Source organism: Fundulus heteroclitus, chromosome 20 (genome assembly GCF_011125445.2).
Source record: "Fundulus heteroclitus isolate FHET01 chromosome 20, MU-UCD_Fhet_4.1, whole genome shotgun sequence".
NCBI lineage: Eukaryota > Metazoa > Chordata > Actinopteri > Cyprinodontiformes > Fundulidae > Fundulus > Fundulus heteroclitus.
Genome location: NC_046380.1, coordinates 25,394,224 through 25,418,518, shown reverse-complemented (window position 1 = coordinate 25,418,518; position 24,295 = coordinate 25,394,224). Strand labels below are relative to the sequence as shown.

Sequence of the window (24,295 nt, the reverse complement as noted above, 5' to 3'; positions counted from 1 at the left end):
AATGCAGAGTCACAGCTGTGCTCCTGTGGGTACGCTGCGTGAATCTGAGAAAATAAGGTCTGAAAAAGAAAGGGAAAGGGTAAGAATGTGCACAAATGGTTGGGTGAGCCAAATAAATTACAGGTGGAGAAGAAGTGAGTCGAATGAGTCAAATTCAGTGTTTTGTGTGTGTGTGTGTGTGTGTGTGTGTGTGTGTGTGTGTGTGTGTGTGTGTGTGTGTGTGTGTGTGTGTGTGTGTGTGTGTGTGTGTGTGTGTGCGTGCGTGTGTTGGACTGAGGGGGATGGGTCCCAAACAGGAATTAGGTAATATTGACATGGCTGTTTCAAGCCCTCCCTCCCAAACGACACTCAGATCAATGCACCGGATCAATAGAAGTCATTGGCAATAACTGAACTTCTCATGCGATCACCGGAGGAGAAAATTCTAAAAGATCTAGCCTCTCGCATGTGTCCCAACACGCCCATTCATCAAACTGAGGGTCTGCAACCTCCCAATGAGATGACACACAAACACGCCTCTGCACACACACCGATATACTTTTTTTTATTTATATACACATGCACACACAGCAGGGATAATTATGCTCTTCCCTGACACTGCATGATTGGTCACCTCTCTCTCTCTCTCTCTCTCTCTCTCTCTCTCTCTCTCTCTCCCTTCCTGCTAGAGTGGTTTGAACAAAAGAGAGAAAGGGGGAGGAGGTGGGTGCATGGCTGGGGGAGGGGATGTGTGTATGTGTGCAGCTCTGTTGTCACCGGGAGGGAGGGACGGAGGTGGGAGTCAGATGGGGGAGGGAGAGTGGGAGAGAAGAGGATAGGGTCCCACAAGTGAAGTGAGCGAGAAAGAGAGAGAGAGAGAGAGAGAGAGAGAAACCCCTGTCCTGCACACCCAACCACAAGCCCGTTTCCCCCCTGCTGTATTTTGAGGAATATTGGATTACTTTCCGCACTGGAGCACTAACCGAGTACATCCATGGATGGTCAGGTTTGTAACCATTTCTTCACTTGTTGCGAAAGTTGTTTTATTTCCTGAGCGATGCAAATGTTTCCTTTTGCTTCTTACGCATTTCTCTCCACCCTCCTGCCGTTTTCTTCAATTGTTTTTTATGTTTTATTTTTGCACACTTTACACTTTTTTTCTTGCACGCACCACACGTCATTGTCGCGAGGCGTCCTCTTAGCACACGTCAGTCCTCTGAGTCTGTCTTCTCTCGCTCAGGCGTGACTTTTCTGTGGAGAAATGGGAAAATGGTGTCAGTCAGAAGAGAGAGTATAGGCTTCTAAGTTTTCGGTGCGTTTATATGGTTCCGAGTTCTTGAGGTTGAAAGAGCGCATTTTTCCTCTTTTGGGAGTGTGAAACCTGTTTTCTGTCAGGTTGCTGAAGTTTCGCGCAGTAAAGCAAAATGAGGCAAAAGGAGGAGCGTATATCAGCGCACCTAAATCGTGATATCTGCACGATTTATACAAGGGGGGCTTTTTCCCTCCACTTTGCAAAGCTCCACCGCATTAAAGTCAGCCATTAAATAGATACAAGGAAGCGTTAGTGTGTTTTTATGTCATTCAGATTTTTTTTACCTCCAAATGGTCTGGAATTTAAGTGTGGAAAAAAAAGTGTGCATAAGTGGCTTCAGTGGCGCCACCAAGGGGGGGCCAGGGGTGGGCCATGGTCACCCCTATAAATTTGCTGTGCTCCAGCAAATGGCCAGACAGTTTTATGTGCATTTTTTTTACGCATGAATTTAAGACAGGAAGAGACAACCTTAGACAAGTTGCAACGCGTTATTTATTTATAAATGGTAGGCCTAATATGCTTATTTTTTTGTCCTTCAAATTGTTCCTTCCAATGTCTGCCACCCAGTCGTAGCCCAACCCTTGAATGACTTCAGGATGACATATTTAGGCCAGCAATTAGAAAAGCTGTAGTATTCTAATAATATGGACACACATTTTGGTGGAGAAGACTCTTAGTGTAAGTAATTGATAACAACAACAACAACAATAATAATAATAATAATAATAATAATAATAATAATAATAATAACAATATTCAGCTTGTTCATGGGAATAAGCCTGAATAAAATGGCTTTTATGATTTGTGTCCTTGCTGTTATGGTTGTCTGACATGGGACGTTTTTAATGGCCAAGTGTCAATTTGTACCTGCCTGCGGGGTGATCCATGAACGCTTTGAAATTTTACTAACTTTATATGTTCTAATTATAGTTTATAGTAGGTAAATGTGGTTTTATGACTCCAATAAATATAAAATATCTAATAGTAAGAGCTGCCTTGGGGGGGGGGGGGGGGGGGGGGGTCTGAAATCTTCAGGAGCCGTATTATTGCTAGCTTTAGATGCGTCTGGGCTTCAACACACCTGACTCAAATAATGACCTAATTAGTGGGACTGTGTTGAGCTTGACTGCATGCGAAGGAGGGAGTGTGGTCATTTGATTCAGGTGAGTGGGAGCATGGACACTTCTGAAAGTTGTAGCAACTTGACACATGCGAGCTGGAGTTTGAGATACCCTAGTTATTTTAGCTTGTTAGTCTGCCATATTTAACAAGAGTCAACTGACTCAGAAACAAAATAAGTGGAAATTGGGTGCAAAATTTTCTGATAAAAACATTAAAAAAAAAAGACAATAAAATGATAACTAATCTTGATGTTTGTTCACTGATTGTTTATCTCTATATTTCATGAAAATATTTATTTAGAAATGAATTTACCTAACAATATAAGTACATGGGTATGAAATGGTTTCCTCATGAAGTCAAAACAGAAGTAGGAAGAGGAAAACAAAAACTTGTAGCTATGAAGTGGGGTACTATTTTGCAAAGTGGTAACTTGACCTGGGGCCAAAAAACAACTCCTGAAAATCTCTTATTTCTCTTAGTTGTGCTGCTCCAGCCTAAGATTATTAGTGTGTCACCCTTAACAAAAAGCTTTCTGAAAGCGTAAATAACACTGACAGTAGCTGTTTTCCCTCTTCAGGTGGCAGCGTATCACAGCTGTGTTGAAGTGTGAACTAAACCATGGAGCTGCTCTATAGGCTGGCCTCTAGCAGACACAGCAGCCGCACGGTCTACAGCAGGACAAGCAGAACTGACTTAGGGAGCCCCCACAGCATGCAGCTGGGTCCTCAGTAAGGACAAGCGGACCTGTCCTCTGTCAACTTCACCTGGGGCCAGGGCTGCAGAATGCTCAGTCCTGCCACCCCATACAGTAAGTCATGACACTTTTATGTGTGTGCAAATCCTCGGCCTCTGACAGTTCTCCTGTACACACTCTTCTTTGGCTCCTCTTTTGTTCGTCTCCTGTGGGTTAGTTAGAAGGAAACAAGATGATGGGAGGGTGAGTGGAGAGAAATGAGAGAGGAGGGGGGGGGGGGGGGGGTCTTTGTGAAGTCATGTTGAGAAAGCAAATATGCTAATGGCTTTAACAGCTGAGCCTCCAGGCTTCGTTTTGAGGAATTTCACAAAAAGTGTTCAGTTGCTGTTTTTCCAGACTCTCCATGTGAACGGTGTACAGTTCAAACAACTATTAGACTCCAAAACATGTTTTGCAGTAAAGCAACATGTGCGTCTGATGCTCTTTTTCAAAGAAAGGATAATTTACTGTGACTGTACAGTTCTAAGAAGAATAAAAACAAGTATTCCTTGTTTAAGAGGTACAATCCAGTTTTGGAGAGCAAAAGAGATGACACTTGGAATGCAAATGTGTTAAATTTTTTTTCAGACCACTTCATTGAAATTATTAACAACCGAATGCTCCATGAGATTAAAGTGTAATAGTTTGTCATTAATGAATCAAACTATCCCCCCTTTTTGGTATACTGTGTGCTAATTACACATGGACTGGTAGAAGAATGAGTAATAATAATTAAAAATACCACAATCTTCACAGTATCGCAGCATTTGTGCAAATATTTCAAACAGATATATACACGTTGATCTAATTGTTTTTATTTGAATAATTTTGCCATCCAACTTGTAGCTTATCAACTAGAATTAAAATAGGTTTACCATAATAGTAAATTGGTGGCAAAGCTTTAGTTTTTACAACATGATAGCTTGTAATTTACATGACTAGAGCAATTCCCAAACTTTCAGTCTGCTGAAAGTTGACTTTGCACAGCAACAGACTAAAGAGGTACAGCGCTCTGATATGCTATGCAAGATTTACCTGCAAAAATGTGAATTCTTAACCTAAATGCTTTTTTAGGATGGGTTTGGGGCAGAAGTTGATCATTCTTGAAGCTTTTTGATAATCTGTAGAGAATAAGAGTGGGGAAAAAAACAATGCATAATGTAGGCACTGCTAGCATAGCTAATCATCAGCTCCCAACAATGGTACTGTTGGCATCTGCTTTTGAATTTCCCACCTAAACGGCTTTTTTCACAGATTTGTTTGAGATGTCTGGACTGAATCTATTCCTTTGTAATTAAAAATCTAAAATAATGGGACACTTTAAATCTTAACTGGATAATTTTGCACAGAACAGTGATCCTTTAAAGTGCAGTTTGAGATTAAGGATTCGTATTTATTATTTGTGAAAACACTAAAACAGGAAATATTTAGTCATTTTTTGGGGGTGTATCAGGACCAACTCTGAATTGGACTAGCATAAACACTGCAAGTGAAACTAGTCCAGTCTACTCAAACCTAGACTAGAAAAGCAAAACCTAATAGTATATATTCTTGTTCTTTTAATGTATGTTTGTAGTTTGAAGCTATGTTCAGCCCTTTGTTTCGGCAGTTTTTTTTTAAAGCGCTTTATAAATTAAGTTGGTGTGGTTTTAAGTTTTCCCACACATATTACCAAAATCTGTTTTATTCTCTTCTTGTGAAGTTAATGTGTTACATCTATAAAAGAAAGTAAAATTGAATTGTGCTGTTTAATACTTTTAATGTGATTGTGTTGATGACTCTAGCTTACACTAAAAACCAAGTCTTACCTACACTTTATTTCAGATAACATTTGTGTTTTACCTGATATAGCTAGCGCTATGTTCAAAATTTACACTTTGACCAAAGACTTGCTTACAAAGTCAATACAGATAAGCAATATTGTATGTAGTGTCATTTAGCTCGTTGAGTAAAAGTTGTTTTTAATAGAACAATACCCAACAATTTTAGGTGTTATGTGGATGTTAAATGTATATTTTTTAAATGGATATTTTTATTGCATGAACAAACTAAAAGTAAGTTGTTATTTCTAAACATGTTTATCATTAGAAATTTGTCACTATGCATTTTTTTGTTGGTTCGAAAACCAACCCCAGTTTGCAAGGTCAAAGCCATTACCCAACCCAGTTATGGTTGATCCACCTATCCCTGGACTTTCACATTTGATCATATTTGATATAGAACCTGGTCTGTTTTTTATTCCCCACCTTTTAGCGTCTAGGCTTTTCCATATGCACATTGACAGACTGAGTTATTGATCAGGCCGAGCTTTAACAGGATTACAACTCGAACCTGATTAGAATAAAGCAAAGGGGATTTCCTTTGTTGTTTTTGCATTCCGAATAAGACAGAAAAAATGTCCTGAAGCTTCAACCGAGAATGAGGGAGTTGTCTGAGCAGATAGGAGTTTTTGGTAACATGCATTTGTCACATTCCTTCCTCAAACTGACTCGCAGCATTGTGTCAGTTTTCCTTCTTCTTGACAAAATGCATTCCTAAGATAGCATTCGTTAACCCCCCCCCCCCCCCCCCCCCATCAAACCTTCGACGCTAACCCATCACTGCAAACACAAACAAGTAAACATGTAATCACCACTGCTCTGCACCTCATTAAGGAGGTTCTGTACATAATGATGATGGTGTGACGCGAAGAGAAAATGATGAGCCGTTTTTGCTCTTCTAAGTCACCAGTTACCGGGGTGAAGCACTCCTGTGAATGAAAGCCACATCGTTAGTAACCCGGTGTCAACAGCCTCTCATTAGCTTTGAATGGTGGGCCACATAAACGTCGGCCTCTACAAATGCATTACCCCTCCAACAGTAACGACGACATCCTGTTAAGAAAGCCGCAGCCCATCGTAGATTCCTCATTAGTAGTTGAGGTAAAGATGTGCGCTGCAGCGATTGAGGGAAAAAGGCAAAGGGAAGGACAGATGGGGAAGATGTGAGGAGGGACTGGTCAGCTGCAGGCTTGATATATGAGTGGACACAATGAGCAGAGAGGAGGTGGGGGGGCACAGTCCGGCCTCTGCCACATGTGTGGAGCTATAGGAGTGGGGGAGGGTAAAAGTGACCACACAGATTGGGACACAGAGTCACATCTTTACTACACTGCACAAGAGAAAAAGGGGAAACGTGCACAGAATATGACTAGAACAAGGAAGCAACCAGATTGGAAGCCTTTTCTTATCAGTCTTTAGATTAAACTGGATAAAACTGAATCTGGTGTGGTACAGTGTTTGCTTGACTGACTGCATTGCAGCCTTGTTATACTTTGCACACCAGAAAAAAAAAGAGGAGGTGAAGTTAAAGGAGAGTGAGAGGGTCCATTCTCCTTCACTCTGACATTCAATGATCAATGGCAATGGTCATTGCATACATAACAATCTAGCCCTCATTTACAGTGTTAGCAAGGACACAAACTGCTGGGTGGTGAGTCTCCTGTCCATAACAACAATAATTTTGGCATATTATATTTCTAATATAGGCATGTGCTGGTTCCCTGTTAGATGGTTAGAAGTTAACGTATCCAAATGGGAAACATTTTGGTTGTAACTCTTCCTTTAAATGTGCAAGAGAAAGTTCCTCAGTGACCACAGAGTGTTTTCTAGTTGTATGAAGCATAAAGTAGCAGCGATGCCCCTCCCCCCCACCCATTACTGCATGCTGCCAGTCAGCTGGTTGAAAGGCAGCTACGTCTCCCCTCTCTGGGTGTGGGTACGGAAACACAGGCAGTCATGGTGTGGAAACTAGGGCAGCACACCCTGTCACTGTTTTATTAAGACCCATGGCTGTACTCATGTAATATTTCCTGTATTAATATTAGCAGGGGTGTGAATCAGTTCCCATCAAAAGTCTCAGTGAAATCCAAACAGTCTGATGCCAGCACTGTTGGTATTCCCATCAAGTCTGCTGGGTGTATGGAAAAGATCTCAGGTTAGATTCCTGGCATGCCAGCAGTCCAAATCATCCAATGGTTGGTCAGGAGTCCCTCTGCTTGTTGGCCATCTGAAGCTAAATGCTGCATGAAGAACCACAATGTGGGAGTTCACTTTGCTGGCGCTTCTCTGTGCACGCGGGGCTTGGTATGTGTATTTCCGTGTCTCTGTCCGTCTTCGGGGGATCTCTTTGTTTATTGTGAGTGGAGAAAAAGCGCTAACAGAGACCCTTCAGCTACAGAGTGGTGACTTTTTTTTTTCTTTTTTACTCATCCAGTCCAGGAGCCATCTCTGATGCCCCACAACCCCCAAATCCCATCACAGCCAGCCCCATCCCCCATGTGTACTTCCATCTTATTAACCCCTAATTACGTATACTGACCATGCAGTGGCTCACTATTCAAACCAGAGTCCACTCAGGGCCATAGAGCAAGAATTATATGCTTGTGTCATTGAAAGATAAAGATAAAATCATGTAGTCAGAGAATAAAAAACAACAAATGTAAGTGACAGCAGCACTTGAATACACAAAGCCCTTTAATTGGTTGTAGATGACAATGTTGATGTTTGAACCGAATGGTTTTAAGATTTCTTTCTTCATAGAGTAGTTGCAAGCATCCTATTTGATTTATCAAAGCACATTGTGAACATATTTTTGTTTTATTTTCTCTGTGTGTGCAATGCTGTGGAAAAGTATTTGGGCCAGATTTCTTCTTTTTTTTTTGTCATATCTAAATGATTCAGCTTAGACAAAGATGATCTGAGTAAATCCAAAAATTGTTTTTCAATGATTTGATTGACTACAGACAAAAGGCTTTCAAAAGCAACCTATATATTTTTTTTAATAATTAACCTATGTTAACCTGGGTTTGTTTTTACCTTCCACACTCTGACTTGAATACTGCCAGACCCTGACATCAACAAATCGCTTAAATACACCTGTTTGATAACATGTTGCGTTCCATTTGTCCTTGGAAATCAGAAATTTCTTTACCGCCAAGTCAGAAATTTTAACCTCTAAAGTCAGAATTATGAGTTACTTACTTAAAATCAGCGCAACAGGAACATACCCAACTTTCATATTCAAGATGACTTCTACTCGCAGTAACAATAAAGTAGGTTTGAAGTGTTTTGAAGCTCACATCACATACAACTAGAGGCACTAAACATACTTATTATAAAAGCTGTGAGAAAGCGCTAGCGTTGCTCTTCAAATCACCCCCAGAATACAAATGCCAAACAATGTACTAATTCACACATTGTACAACATGGCATGGGTGTAATGATGCGGACATTTGTCTTGTTAGCTCTGACAGTCCTCGTAAACCCAGTCTGAAGAGTTCTCACTTGATTCCAGAGATCCAGCTGTAGGTTTAGGTTCATACTGGTATGGTTGAATACTCACTACTCCCACTAAATCTTCTGGTATCTTTTATTTTTTTTCTGTTTTCAAAGAAGGCTTCTTCATCCATGGCAACAAGTAACAACAACTGCAAAGTAATGGCACCCTTGATCTTCGAATCAGGCAGCTCTGCCCACCAAATTAACGTGTCTGTGTGTTTGTATCCACTTATAAGACGCGCTAATATTCTTCCCAAGTGTGTAATATCACTCTGCTCCTCCGCGTACACAGCTCTTTCCTGAGAGGAAAAGTTATCCGTCTCTGTGAGTAGTTGGACTACACTGCCCTGTTTCTAAGACAAAATAAACGTAACTTTTATATTGAATTGACTTACTTGGTTTATTGTTGCTAGCATGTATTCGGGGTGCGGGGTGCCTTACATGAATGTACTTCTAGTTTAGACATTAGTCAGGCAGGCTTGTAGACAGCTCAGGGGTCTGATCAGGTAGTAACGAAGTGTCCCGTAATGTTCTGAATATCCATTGAGCGGAGCGGCTTTGTTGCTACTCAAAGCGCATTGTACCACATAAAATTGGCCAGTAAGCACAATAAGTGCAGTAATCATATTTAAGGTGCACCGGGTTATCATTTTTTGGGAAAATATAAGGATTTTAAGTGCACAATATAGTCAGAAAAATACGGTAAATGGAACAAAAAAGCAACACATCATGCCATAATTTAAAATGAAAGACCAGAAGGGAAACAAAGTCCACTGACATACTGACAGCTAAACATAGTAGTGGTAGCATGATGGTCTGGAGCTGCTTTGGTGCTTCAGGACCCTGCCTACTTGTTGTACTTGATGGTGCCATGAATTCTGCTCTCTGTCAGGAAATCTTGAGGAAAAAAGGTCTTGACCATCAGTTTGTGACTTCAAGTAAGTAATATAATAGTAGTAATAGTAATATCATCTTTATTGTCATTGAAACATACATTACAACGAAATTTGTTCTGCTTTTAACCTATCACCCTTGGGGAGCAGTGGGCTGCCATGTGCGACACCCGGGGAGCAATCTGGGGTTAAGGGTCTTGCTCAGGGACCCAGAGTGCCAGCACTGTGATCGAACCAGGTACTTGCAACCTTCTCTGAGTGCAAGTGCGCTGCTCTAACCACTCGGCCTCGTCGTGGCCAAGCTCAAGACCTGAGTTGTGCAGCCAGACAATGTTTCAAAATACTACAGGAACTCCACACTTGAGCCAGATTGTTCTGGATATTTCTTTCTCCATGACATCCTCATATGAAGGAAGCACTTTGTATTTACTCAGGTTATCATTGTATGATGTTAAAAACGGTTTGATAATCTGAAGTATTTCCATGGGACAAAGAAAATAAATCTGTAAGCGAGCAACCGTCGATTATTGCACATCCATGTGGTCAAGTGCGTAGCAAAAAGTAAAGATTACATATTTAGGGTGATGCAGCTATGTTTTGTTATATGCAGTTTCAATTCAGTTCAGTCTATTTATATACAACAGATTTAAATTAACAAAAAAGTTTTTTAATTAAATTCAGTTGAATCATACAGACAGATTGGTTAAACAGTTATCTAGCTAAGCTAAGGAAACCCAGCAGATTGCATCGAGTGAATGCTGCATTGACTTGCAGCATTCACTCCTTCTGAAACAGTAAAAAATTTGTGATGAGTGCTGCATTACTAACACAGCAGTCTCTCCGTGTGTTTTCCAAGAGAATGTAGATCCGTGAGGAACTGAGAAATTCCCAAAAACCTGCCAACATTTACAAAATCCCACCCGTTCTATTACAGGCTGAAAGCTCAAAAGAGTACAATGCTGCTCATCCTTCCTGTTATGAGTCTTTCCCTCTCACTCTTCTAAAGCGTAGATGTGATCGAATTGGTGGTGATTTGGTGTAGATTTATTAAGCTGCGTTAAACCACTGCCTTTTGCAGATTCAGTAACTAAATCTATAGAAGCGGACTTCAGATCAGTATAATGGATAAGTCCAAACATGGAGGCTTCTTATTTATTTCAATTAGATAAATATCCCGCCGTATACTTACCTGACTCCGCCAGATAGATTTGCTCCGCATATCCATCTGGAAACCTTCCGTTGAAGTAATTTTGGGAAGGGGCGAAAATACTGGTCAGCTGATTGGCCTATGTTGGTGATAGACGGGCCAAATAAACCAATCAGATTTGTCGTCGCTCGTAACAGAGCGACGACGAAAACAGAACCACAAGCCAAGCTACTCTTGCTGCTGCAGGTAAAGGCTCGTTAGCTCAGCAAAGAAATACTCTGTAATTCCGATAAAACTTGCTCGATAGCCACGCTAACGCTAGTTTCATCGGCTGAAGCCGCCATGTTCTTTAGACTGAACTGTCGCGCTTCTCGTTGCGTCACACCTCAACCCGCCTCAAAGCCAACGCTGATTGGACGTTCGTTTTGTGAACGGCTCCAAATTTTCTTTAACGGAGAGTAGCCAGACAGATCTGCGAGTGAAACCTTGAAAGCTCGCGAGATCAGGATGGTCTCACGAGGCTAGCCGTATACAGCTCTTCTTGGAAACATACTGACCTTTAAGAGTAAACTGTACGTGTGGGGTGCACATGTAGATGCAAAACTTGACACTACTATATTGCAGCTCAGCTCATCACTGCTCGTCAGATTTAAAAGAAAAATCCTCCGAAACTTGCAGTGATTTTTCATGATTCAGAGCAGTTAACCATAATGTGGTTAGCTTTGATGATTGGTTATCCAAAAGCATGTTTAAATGTTTTTTGTCGTATTTGATGGTCAGGGTTTTTTTGTGCACCTACAACTATGGCAAACATTTCCTATTACCAAAAGTGTGTTGCTCTTACAGCTCTGTATTATGCAGTGATGATTAGATATTTATTTATTTATTTATACACTTCATCAACATGGATCTCATATGATATGGGGGGTTTAATGATAATACAATGAACAGCTTTCATGAATTTTAAAAATAAGAATTGCATTAACAACTAGGCGGTACTTGAGCACTGTCTGTAGACCAAAACAAGATGTGTGTCAAGCCGTGCCTCTTTCTACCTTCACTCGTCACCTCTTATGTGCATATTTGTAATAGATAAAAACACAGCAAAACAGCATCAGCTTTTATCCATATTTAGCAGGTCAAATACTTTTTTTCTTTTTTATGGAATCAGTTAAGAACTCCCACCATTTTTGCTCAATAAACACAGACAAAGCATGTGTTTTGATGCACTTTTTTTGGTGTAAAAATCAAATAAATATTTGGGACATGGGCTTAAATCTGCCACACATAATGATGTTGAAATTTGATAAGTTATAATGTGAAGAAACAACCCATGGTCTACCAAATCTCAAGCTGAATGTACACTTAAAGATGCTTACAGTGTCACTCAGCACAGAAAAGCAATGTTTCAACAAGGACTGGATGGCTGTAGCTCAAAAATCAAACACCTTTAAACATATTTAAAATTTGTGGCCATCAATGTGAACAAGCCAAACATTTTCAGGAGAAAAGTTTTATAATCAGACGAGACTGTAACGTTTCTGGCACTGGAGCTGCTGATTGCAATCAGCACACCTGTGTCTGTCTCCACCCTGGCTGCTTAAAAGCTCTGCTCATCGTAGCCTCCAGTGCCAGAACGTCTCTAGCCATACGGTGAGCGCTTCCAGCATTTTTGAAATTTCCTGTCTGCCTGTCTGCCTCTCGACCTGTCTCTGCCTCTGTTTTTTGGATACCTGCCTGCCCCTTTGGATTTGTCTGCCTGCCTGGGTTCTGCCTGTCAGCCTCAGAGTTTTGGACTGCCTCACCGTGGTTCCGACCCCAGCCTGTCTGTGAGTAAACGAGTTCGCCTGCTCCCCCCCTGTTCTGTCTGTGCCTTCTGGATTTGACCTGGATCTGGACCTGGACGCTCTATTGGATTCCCCCTTGGAGACCGCTGCCTGAACTAAACGGATTTCCCCCTGACAAAGACCCGGACCGGACCTGGACAAAAGAGCCCTGGATAACCCCCTCTCGGACGCCTTCGTAACAAGGAGTCAGAGTTCTGCCCTCAGCACGTCCAGGTTAGTGACCTCACTTCTCTCTAACAAACCTGTTAATATCTGCTGGTCACTAACCTGAGACTCTGCCTTCAGGAGCGGCCTGTCGCAGAGTGCGAGCCGAACCAGGGGCCGAGCCGCAGCGTCATAAATAAAGACTGATATTATTTTTGTACTCACTTGTTTTCGGGTATTTCTTGGGTCCTCCTAAATTCATCACAGTACGTTCTGGCCAAACATGGACCCTGTACCCGAAACCCAGTGGCGTGCGGGGGTAGAGAAATCCATTTCTGAATTAGAAGCCGGCGTCTCGGAGATTTTAGGCCATCTTCGTACTCAGGGGAGCACGCAGCCTTCACTTCCGCAAGCCGCTTCCTCTGGCCCTCCGTCACTTCCGGTGACGTCATCCTCGTCGGAGCCCCGTCTCTCCCCGCCGGCAATGTTCTCCGGTGATCCAGAACATTGCAGGGCTTTTCTCACACAGTGTGAGATACACTTTGAATTGCAACCTTCCTCATACCCTTCAGACCGGTCCAAAGTAGCGTACGTGATTTCACTGCTAGCCGGCAAAGCCAGGTTGTGGGGAACTTCCGAGTGGCAAAATGACTCGCGCATCTGCCACTCATATCATGACTTCTCCACGGAGCTTGTTAGAGTTTTCAGTCCCTTGCTGCCCTGCCGGGAATCCTCTAGGGGGCTTCTGACCCTGAGACAGGGAGATAGGTCTGTGGCAGATTATGTTATTGATTTTCATTTGTTGTCTGCCGACAGCCTCTGGAACGAGTATGCCCTTATGGACGTTTTTATTTTTGGGCTCAACGATAAGATTAAGGATGAGCTTGCCACTCGAGAGTACCCTAAATCCCTGAAGCAGCTCGAGGAGCTGGCTAACAGAGTGGATCTCCGCCTCATGGAACGGCGAAGGGAACGTCGTTCGACGTCTTCTGTTCCCCCTCGAGTTTCGGCTCCTTCCCCTGTTACGTCACCGGTTTCGCCCAAGCTTCCAGAGCCAGAGCCCATGCAATTGGGTAAGGTGGGCCTAACCAAGGATGAGTACCAGCGCAGGCAACAGCAGAGACTTTGCCTGTACTGTGGAGGGGTGGGCCACCAAGTCCGGAACTGCCCGTTAAAAGACCAAGCTCAGTAGGGGGTGGGGCATCCCTACTGAGCTACACCAAGCTTGCTGTCCCCCCTAACCGTTTAATTCCTGCTACCTTGTCTTTCTCCTCACAGTCCCACAGGCTCTCGGTTTTTATTGATTCTGGAGCCGACACTGAGTTTCTGGACGAGGGCCTGGCCAGGAAGCTTAACCTCCCACTACAGAACGCCTCTTCAGCCCGCAGTGTTCTCGCCCTGGATGGGCATGAGCTCAATCAATCACGCCTCCTCTCTGAGCCGGTGGAGATGACCTTGGGAGGTAATCATAAGGAGAGACTCACCTTTATGGTTATTGACTCCCCGCAGGTTCCAGTGATCCTGGGCGCTACCTGGCTCCGCAAACACAACCCCCAGATTGATTGGAGGCGTAACGAGATTACGGGTTGGGCCTCTTCGTGCTCCGAGTCCTGTCTGTCCTCTGCTCACCCTCCCCGCTCTCCCGAAGGTAAAGCAGACGAGTTTTACCCGGACCTGTCCAGAGTTCCTTCCGTTTACCATGATTTAAAGGAGGTCTTTAATAAGGCCAAGGCCACGAGTTTACCTCCTCATCGCCCATATGATTGTGCGATTGACCTGTTACCAGGCGCCGCTCCTCCCAGAGGCCGCCTTTACTCATTATCCCCTCCAGAATCCCAGGCCATGCAGGACTACATTAATGGATCCCTAAGAGCAGGCATCATCCGTCCTTCGTCCTCTCCAGCTGGAGTGGGATTTTTCTTTGTTGAAAAGAAGGACGGCTCCCTCCGCCCTTGCATTGATTATAGGGGCCTAAATGACATATCGGTTAAGAACCGATATCCTATTCCCTTGATGAACTCTGCTTTTGACCAGGTCCAAGGGGCTAAAGTTTTTACCAAGTTGGACCTCCGCAACGCCTACCACTTAGTCCGGATTAGAGAGGGAGACGAGTGGAAGACCGCTTTTAACACCCCCACCGGCCATTACGAATACCTGGTGATGCCTTTTGGCCTAACTAATGCCCCAGCAGTCTTTCAGAACCTGGTTAATGAGGTTCTTGGGGACATGATCGGCCGGTTCGTATTCGTTTATCTTGATGATATTCTCGTTTATTCTAAGGACCTGGCTTCTCATAAGCAACACGTCCGCTCTGTCCTCCTCCGCCTCCTTCAAAATCAACTTTATGTTAAAGCAGAAAAATGCGAGTTTCATACTACTTCTACGTCCTTCCTTGGTTTTATTCTGTCGCCTGGGCAGATTGCCATGGACCCAGCCAAGGTTCGGGCCGTAACGGAGTGGCCTGCTCCGGTGGACCGTAAGCAACTCCAGAGATTTCTGGGATTTGCTAATTTTTATAGGAGGTTTATCAAGAACTACAGCCAGGTAGCCTCTCCTCTCCACGCCCTCACCTCTTGTAAAACTAAGTATATGTGGAATGAACAGGCAGACAAGGCTTTCAGGCGCCTTAAAGAGCTGTTCACGTCAGCCCCGGTCCTCGTTTCTCCTGACCCTGAGAAGCAATTCATAGTAGAGGTGGATGCTTCTAGCTCTGGAGTCGGAGCCATCCTCAGCCAGCAGGGGGAGGACGGTCGTGTGCACCCCTGTGCTTTCTTTTCCAGGAGGTTATCCAGTTCTGAGCAGAACTACGATGTGGGCAACCGTGAACTTCTGGCAGTTAAACTGGCCCTTGAAGAGTGGCGGCATTGGCTCGAGGGCTCCAAGATACCATTCCTAGTCTGGACTGATCATCGCAACCTGGAGTACCTCAAGACAGCAAGAAGACTCAACCCCAGGCAGGCCAGGTGGGCACTATTTTTCAGTCGGTTCAGTTTCACCCTCTCTTACAGACCGGGGTCGAAAAACACCAAGCCGGATGCCTTGTCAAGGGTCTTCGAGGCTAACGAGGGGGATCCGGAGGAGGAACAGGGGTTCATCTTGCCGGATTCTGTGAGGTGTGCTGTCTCCCGCCTGGAACTAGAGAGGGAGGTAAGGGAATCCCTCGTCTCTGTCCAGATGCCCGAAGCCTGCCCCAAGGACAGGCTCTTTGTCCCTCCTGAACTCAGATCAAAAGTGCTAGAGTTCTGTCACAGCTCCCGGTTATACGGCCATCCAGGCGTGAGCAAGACCATTCGCCTCATCAGGTCTCAGTTCTGGTGGCCGTCTCTGGTCAGAGACGTCGGGGAGTTTGTCGCAGCCTGTTCTTCCTGTAGCCAGGCTAAGGTGTCTCGTCGTCCCCCCTCTGGCTTGCTTCATCCTCTCCCAGTCCCTCCTCGACCGTGGTCCAGCCTCTCTATGGACTTTATCACGGGTCTCCCCTCATCTGACGGTCACACGGTCATCCTCACGGTCGTTGACCGTTTTTCCAAAATGGTCCATCTGGTCCCCCTTAACAAGCTTCCCTCTGCCAAGGAAATGGGGTTCATCCTTGCCAGGGAGGTTTTCAGGCTGCATGGTCTGCCCTCTGACATTGTGTCAGATCGGGGTCCCCAGTTTGTGGCTCGTTATTGGAAAGAGTTCTGTGCGATGCTGGGGATTTCTGTAAATCTCTCCTCCGGTTTCCACCCCCAGTCAGATGGACAAACCGAACGGATGAACCAGGAGGTCGAGACGAAGATCCGCCTTTTCTGCCAGGCAGACCCCTCTAAGTGGGCACAGAACTTACCTTGGGTGGAACATGCGATAAACGCTACACCCTCCTCCTCTACTGGCCTCTCTCCCTTCTATGTGGTGTACGGTTTCCAACCGCCAGTTTTTACCACAGAAGAGGTTGAGTCCAGAGTCCCGTCCGCCCGTCTTTCTGCTCTGAGATGTCGGCGAGCCTGGAGAAGGGCCAGGAAGGCCATACTCGCCGCATCTCAGAGTCAGTCCCGTGCAGCCAATCGTCGGCGGGTCCCTGCTCCAACCTATCAAGTGGGAGATAGGGTTTGGCTGTCCACCAGGGACCTTCCTCTGAGGGTGGACAGCAAGAAGCTGGCGCCACGCTTCATTGGACCGTTCCCCATCATCAAAATTATCAATCCTGTGGCGGTCCGTCTCCGTCTGCCTTCTACCATGAAGGTTCACCCCACCTTCCACGTATCCCGTATCAAGCCTGTCAACACCTCCAGCCTGTCTCCCACCACCACGCCCCCACCTCCCCCCCGCCTGGTGGATGGCTCTCCGGTTTACACCGTGAAGAGGATCCTCAAGTCCCGTAAATGGGGTCGAGGCACCCAGTACCTCATCGACTGGGAGGGTTATGGTCCTGAGGAACGGCAGTGGGTTCCGGCTCGCCACGTCTTGGACAAATCCCTCATTAGGGACTTCCACAGAGCCCATCCAGACCAACCTGGGGCGTCTGGAATCCGCCCTTGAGGGGGGGGCTCTGTAACGTTTCTGGCACTGGAGCTGCTGATTGCAATCAGCACACCTGTGTCTGTCTCCACCCTGGCTGCTTAAAAGCTCTGCTCATCGTAGCCTCCAGTGCCAGAACGTCTCTAGCCATACGGTGAGCGCTTCCAGCATTTTTGAAATTTCCTGTCTGCCTGTCTGCCTCTCGACCTGTCTCTGCCTCTGTTTTTTGGATACCTGCCTGCCCCTTTGGATTTGTCTGCCTGCCTGGGTTCTGCCTGTCAGCCTCAGAGTTTTGGACTGCCTCACCGTGGTTCCGACCCCAGCCTGTCTGTGAGTAAACGAGTTCGCCTGCTCCCCCCCTGTTCTGTCTGTGCCTTCTGGATTTGACCTGGATCTGGACCTGGACGCTCTATTGGATTCCCCCTTGGAGACCGCTGCCTGAACTAAACGGATTTCCCCCTGACAAAGACCCGGACCGGACCTGGACAAAAGAGCCCTGGATAACCCCCTCTCGGACGCCTTCGTAACAAGGAGTCAGAGTTCTGCCCTCAGCACGTCCAGGTTAGTGACCTCACTTCTCTCTAACAAACCTGTTAATATCTGCTGGTCACTAACCTGAGACTCTGCCTTCAGGAGCGGCCTGTCGCAGAGTGCGAGCCGAACCAGGGGCCGAGCCGCAGCGTCATAAATAAAGACTGATATTATTTTTGTACTCACTTGTTTTCGGGTATTTCTTGGGTCCTCCTAAATTCATCACAGAGACAAAGATGGAGCTTTTGTCCTGCAATAAATGATATACTACAGGAGTCACAAACAGCATTTAAAACCTAAGAACACTGTCCTCTGAAGCATGAAGGTAGCAGCATCAGTCTGAGGGTCTGTTTGGGCTACAGGTGGTATTGTTGCATTGCACAGATTGGTCAGAGTAATGAAAACAGAACCTGTGTTTAAAAATTCTCAAATCATGCAATAAATTAGATATTTTTAGTTTAAATATCAGCAGTTGCACGTTATATCTCTCCTTACACGATGGAAAAGGAACAGTTAAAATTAATCTAACATTTATGTCTGTGACGATTATTTCAAAACGTTTGAGCACCATTGCACATGTGCAAAAACCTGTTTCATACTCTCTAGACGACCTTGCAAACTAATATCTTGCAACATCTTGTTATCCTTCAACGGTAACTCTGCTGAGCCACAATTCCTGACAAGCACAACTTTCTTAGAAAGGGTAATGAAGTATTAATCCTATGATTAATGAGTCAGCCCAATACTGCGGAGTTTAAATACCATGCCTTCTGATAAATTTCATTTATTTGATCTCTTTCATCTTCATCACTTTCCAAATGTATTGCCACGTTTCACTTGTAGTTGTTTGGGTATATTGTGGATCAAGGGTTTGAATTAAAAAGTATTAGTATTTTAATTTATATTTATTTTAATGTATTAAAGTTGACAGTCAACAATTATCACAGCTGACCAGGACACTGACAGTTAACTGCCCAATTTCAAGGGGGTTTAGTGAAATCAGATGGGAATTTGATACAAAAATATGCTTCTCTGCTGTCCAGTGGTGACCCATGGTAGGCACTGATGTGCTTTGTTGAATGTTTTAAGGCATATTTTAAAGGCTCCTAAAAATGTATACATTTAAATCTTCCAATCTAGGTTACACTGGATTCACAGTATATGAAACAGTGACTTTAATGTGACAAATTGCATTTTATTTATGTTAAATTATTGTCTCCTAGATCCCTATTTTTGTGTTCACATTTCTGTGCTCATTTTATGGTGCTTTTCATCCATCTGTCTCCAATAATTTAGAATTTAGAATTATTTTACATGAACTGTATTTCTTAACCATAATGTTTTTTATGTAATTGGCATTGTAATTTTATCTTGTGATTTTATACTTGTGATTATTTTTAAGGTTGCCTTTTTTACACCTGGCTGGGTGACTACCGATGTAAATTAGCACTCTTTAGGTAACTCGGGTACATTTACATTGTTTTAATGTTGATTAATGTACACTGTCCCCCTTTAAATAAAAAAAAATAAAGTAAAGTAAAGTAAAAATAATGTGCTGCAGTATTAGCAAGAGGTTTGTCCCACAAATTGCAAGTCCAAAGAAAATATAAATAATAATCACTTATGTGGTCTCCTGACTTATCCATTCTAACACCCAAAGCCTATTTCCTAATTTTTTTTACATAGCTCTCTGATTAAAAAACATCAACAAAAATTTAAGATTTTCATTTTAAGGCACAAAAAATAACCCCTTCATAAAGATTTCTTATTAATATAGTCTTTGCACCGTTTAGACAAAGAACATATGTAGAAAAATCAAAAATATCAATCCTGCTATAAATGGACACATTTACATATAACTCAATGATGTCGGAGATGTTTTACTGGGAAGGATACATATAAAGTATGTCTGGTTCATTTATTACATTAGAAGTATAGGCCAATTTAAAACAAAAATTAAATATGATTTAACTACAATTTAATTTTAATGTTTTTATAGATTCTGAAATAAACTCTATTTTATCAAAAACTAAATAGATTTTATCTCTATAGTGCCCCTTTTCTTGTCTTGTTCTTGTGTAAGTATGATCATCATTTTTAGTTTTCCATATTCTGCATTTTAAAAATACCAGTTGCTGTGTTTATTTTCTTGAGAACATACATTTTCATAGGTATAAAGGTCAATATGTGTCAAAAGCTGGTGGGGAGCACTGTGATCCCCGGGCTAGATGAGAGGGATTATTGGGCTAAAAGATCATTTGATTTAGGGATCAACATGTGGATTTGTTAAAGGACCCATCTGGTGGTCCAGGCATACATGTCCCTCAACATGTAGCCTAGCATGAGCCAAATCTCTATTCAGGTTCAAGAACAGGCATCAAGAGTAATAATAAATACATGCAAAGGACTGCATTTTTTTTTTCTGTCGTTGGAGCTGCAGTTTTTATTGCTTTGTGTTGTATTGAATTTACTTAAGTCAAGTTTTAGTTAAGAGGAATTTAGACAGAAATTGTTCTGATCCAAACTGGTCATATAATTATTTTAGATCACAATCTTCATTCTGACTCAGGATGTCGAGAAGGTGGATGCTCTGACTATATCGGATTAAAAATTTGTGATTATTGGGTTTAATTTTCCTTTTAAAAAAGAGTAAATTTAATGTTTAAATCATTACAGAAAAACACAATAGGGCTTGATGGAAAATGTTGCATTCCACTATTTTGGTTGTTAATGTAAAAAAAAAAAAAGAATTATGTATGATAATACATAATTATTTTTTTGTATTCTCTGTAAACACTCATATCTATAAAGAAATAAAAAAACTCACAAACACCTTCAAAGTAATTTCTAATGTTAAATCCTGCCACTTAAAGATGTTCTCCCAACCAGTAACTTCCTCCTCTGTCCAGTGCTGTTGCAGGAAAACCCCTCTGGCCCAGACCTGGGATTGTGATAGTTTAATAATGCTCTGCAATGCCTGGAATGTCAGCCTAACTCTAGTTCAAAAAGACCATCCCTCAGCCACTAAACCAGGGGATTACTCTGTCTAAATGTGCGCCTATAACGTCTCATGTCACATGAAATTTAGATTACCCCCCCACGCCTAATCAATCATAGTGATAATCTATATATGAGTTCTAGTTTAGCCCCCATGTAATTTGAAGGAACAAAATACTTGGACTTCTCTCCTCAGGGACCCCGCCCACTTTCCCTCTGTCCAGCAGACCCCTGAGGTTTGGGCCGAATTAGATCACACGCTTGGTGGGGGTGGCTTTGTGGACTAAGAGACTCACAGAGAGACAACAATGGCTCCAATGTGAGAGAAGCAGATTCAGAGGGTAGCATGAAGGCTGATCGAGGCTTATCGCTGTGGAGACCAGGCTGGAGGCTATGTTGGCAGTTTCTCATAAAGGTTAGACCCATTGTTCCCCTGCCTGGATGGATCTGTGCATAAGAGCACACGCTAAACAGTGACTAGATGCTGTAAAATGCTTCGTTTTGAAGGTGATTATGAAAACAGATGGTTTGAGCCTAATTTTAAAGTGGTGTTGGGAAACAGAACGGTTAGTCAGTGCTGCCATCTTGTGACGAATTCTTCCTTTTCTGCATTTTTGCAGATGCATAAGTTAGAACTTGGTGGCGACTCGTTTTTGCATCTTTACAAAGTTTTAACATATCGATGCCAATCGTACCTGAGTTAGATTCTTGAAAGAACTTTAAACAACAGTGTGTAAAGTTATGTTGCAGAACATTCGCTGTAAAGCTGAGATTTAGTGTTATTTAAAAACAAAATGATCACAGAACAGATATTTAAACTGTATTATCAAATAGCACTTAGTATTAGAAACTGCAGAAAGTGGTTACTGTGTGTTTTCCCCAGATCATGTAGATTTTTGTTCTAATTATTAGTTTTTCCAAAATCCTACCAAACTTTTACAGATTGAGCATGTTGAGCAACACAGACAGAGGTTAAAACCTCAAAAATAATAAATCATACAACTTCTCTTTAATATGTTCAACACAGAAAATACATATTAATTTTTTAATGCTTCTAGTATCTCTGTGATTCCTCTGATTTATGTTTTAAACACCTCACTGTTACTGTAGAGTGCTACCGCAACCCGTTATTGCTTAGGTGTGCTGCATTTAGCTGGTCAGAAAAAGATTGCATTTCATATTTTTCCTACCAGCCGTGCACTGGTCAACACTGATTAGGCAGAAAATCGTCTGTCTGTGCATTTTTGTGGGTTAGCTCATGTTTTCTTGTTTCTTTCAGGTCTGTTGAAGATGCACTGGTCTCCGGAGCACGCCACCCCTTTATCTCAGTGGCCTGAGCAGCACCTAGATGTAACGTCCACCACCTCCCCCCAGTCTGCCCACAAACAAGACCCCTACAGTACTGCTGCCCGCCGCACCTTTGCCCCTTCTGGGTATCCTTGGGCCAGTGATGACATATCTGCTCTTACGGCTTCGTCGCTCCTCAAGCGATACGCTGAGAAGTACTCAGGTCTGGAATTGTCATATGAACGCCCTGCTTCAGGTGCCTACTCTGAGTCTGCAAGTTTCCTAAAAACTGAATCCGAGCCCTGGGGTCTGAGTCAAGGCATGGATTGCTACCCTGGACTTGAGGCATTAACTGGCTCCAAGGAGAGATCTGCCTCCGTAGGAATCCCGGCCACTGGAAGCGTAACGTTAGTGAGTAGTAACTTGGTCTCGGAACCAGGCTACAGCGGTGCTGGCTCCTGCAATGCCCCATCATCTCAGGAATACCCTCCTGCCTACAACAGCACCTATCTGTCCCCGGGATACTGCCCTCAGCCCAGTGCAGCACTTCCACCTGCCCCTCTGCACACCCTGCAGCCAACGCCTACTCTAGTGCCCGGCTACAGCACCAGCACTCCCGTCTACAACTACCCACCGGGTTGCTACCCCCAAGCCACCCTTTCTTCTGGATACAGCCACCCCAGTGCCTCCTACCTTCCCTCAGGAATCAGTGCTCCCACGCCCCTGGCCCCTAGGCCTACTGTGGTCGGGGGTAGTTATAGTTACCCGTACCACAACCTTGGAGGGAGCTCTGATGCAGGTGTGCCACTGAAGCGAAAGGCCTTTGAGATGACAGAGGAAGAACAGGAGGAGGTAGAGGTGGAGGGGTCGCGCTACAAAAAGTATGGCAACGGTTCCGGAAGCAGCCATAACAAAGGTAACGGTGGCGGCCAGCCCAACGGCTATGATGTCAGCGGCCCCGCCTCAGACCAGCAGGCCTACAAACCTGGAAAGCCCCTGATATCGTCTCCATACAACGGAGCAGGGGACTACAGCCCACCGTCAGGCCTTGCAGGGGAGGGCATAACTGGGGAGCACAGCTTTTCTCAGCAGCAAAGAATGTCCGTGAAGATGCCTGCATCTCACACGCGAGCAGAGGACCCCACTGGTGGGCGCTGATAATCCAAGTCAACATCAGGGAGGAGTATCTGAAGACTAAGGGGCTCTGGAAGAACACTGACTTGTTCTACGAAAAAAATGTAATCTCTCTGGCAAACACAAGAGGGCACAAGACTTCTATTTCTTGTGGATGTTTATCGTTTCTTTCATTACTCTTACTTTTCCAAAGATTCACTGGGCCACTTAGGTTAAGATAAGTGTTAGGTGTTAGGTTGAGCTATTATCTGCATAGACAGTCTAAATATAAGAGTTTCTCTTTCTCTCAGGATCGTATATATATTTCCTGTTGGCTGCTTGGCGTCGTTTAGGAAGTTGGCGTACACGTCTGTGGCCATTATTGGTGTAAAAGGGCCCTTGACTGCAAAAAAAAAAAAATGCTCTTTGGCACCACAAAATGACCAAAAAGGAAAGCAAGCAATAAGTAAAAAGTTGAGATTGTCGTGCTACTTTAGCATAATCACTGCTACACAGCTGACTGCAAGGCTTGGTGTGTCAATGGGCGTCAAAAGATTGTTTCACCCTTGCTTATTCTTGATCTTTTTTTTTTCCTTATTGTTCTTTCTTTGTTTTCTTTTGCATTTATATTCTATCTTGTGGACCTACTTTGACCTTTTATGCTCAACAATTGTCAATACTAAGCAACTGAAATCTTTTCCACTTTATATGTACAGTGCTGTTGCAAAATAGTTGTCCCTTTACTTATTTCTCACACAGGCAAAAGAAATTCAAAGTAGTGACCCCCGACCCGCCTAAACCAACATATACAGACATGCACAAAAAATTGCAACAATTGACAAAACAATGTTATTTTCCATATTGCTGTGGAGGAATTTTAGCCCAATCTTTAGAGATTTGCTTTAATTCAGTCAACAGAAGCATTTAGAGCCCAGTCATGCCACATCATCTCAATCAGATTTAAATCTGGACCTCAATTAATCCACTCCAAGATCTTCTCTTTTTGAGCCTTTTAAAAATGGACTTGCTTGTATGCTTTTGATCCTTGTCCTGCTGCACGACCCAAGTGCCCTTGAGTTTGATGTTCCAACCTGATAGCTGGACATTGTCGTTCAGGATTTACTGGTTTTGAGCAGAAGTCATTGTTTTATCAATGACAGCATTACAGTTGGTCCTGAAGCAGCAAAGCAACCCCAGACCATCACACTACTGCCACCTTGCTTGACTGCTAGGATGTTGTTCTAGTTTTATGCCATATTTAAAAGGGACACTTGTCTCTCTAAAGATCCACTTTTGTCTCCTCAGTGAGCAAAATGTTTTCTTGAAAATCCAATATATTGCTTTGGACAGTGGTGATTTTTTGCCTTTGAATTGAGGC

At 43.5% G+C, this 24,295-nt stretch overlaps 1 protein-coding gene across 1 annotated transcript; it reads left to right on the top strand.

The window, feature by feature from the left end:
• The first annotated feature begins 833 nt into the window (after positions 1–833).
• si:dkey-195m11.8 (fidgetin) lies at positions 834–23,032 on the top strand. Its single transcript, XM_012878180.3, has 3 exons — positions 834–985; positions 2,991–3,221; positions 21,797–23,032. The coding sequence occupies exons 2-3, from the start codon at positions 3,197–3,199 to the stop codon at positions 22,960–22,962; spliced, it is 1,191 nt and encodes a 396-aa protein (XP_012733634.2). The 5' UTR covers positions 834–985; positions 2,991–3,196; the 3' UTR covers positions 22,963–23,032.
• The last annotated feature ends 1,263 nt before the right edge of the window (positions 23,033–24,295 follow it).

Excerpts from the sequence above, each read along its gene's own strand:
- si:dkey-195m11.8 (XM_012878180.3), top strand. The coding sequence starts at position 3,197 with ATGCTCAGTCCTGCCACCCCATACA. Across the intron at positions 3,222-21,796 it reads CAGTCCTGCCACCCCATACA|GTCTGTTGAAGATGCACTGG; the intron begins GTAAGTCATGAC and ends TGTTTCTTTCAG.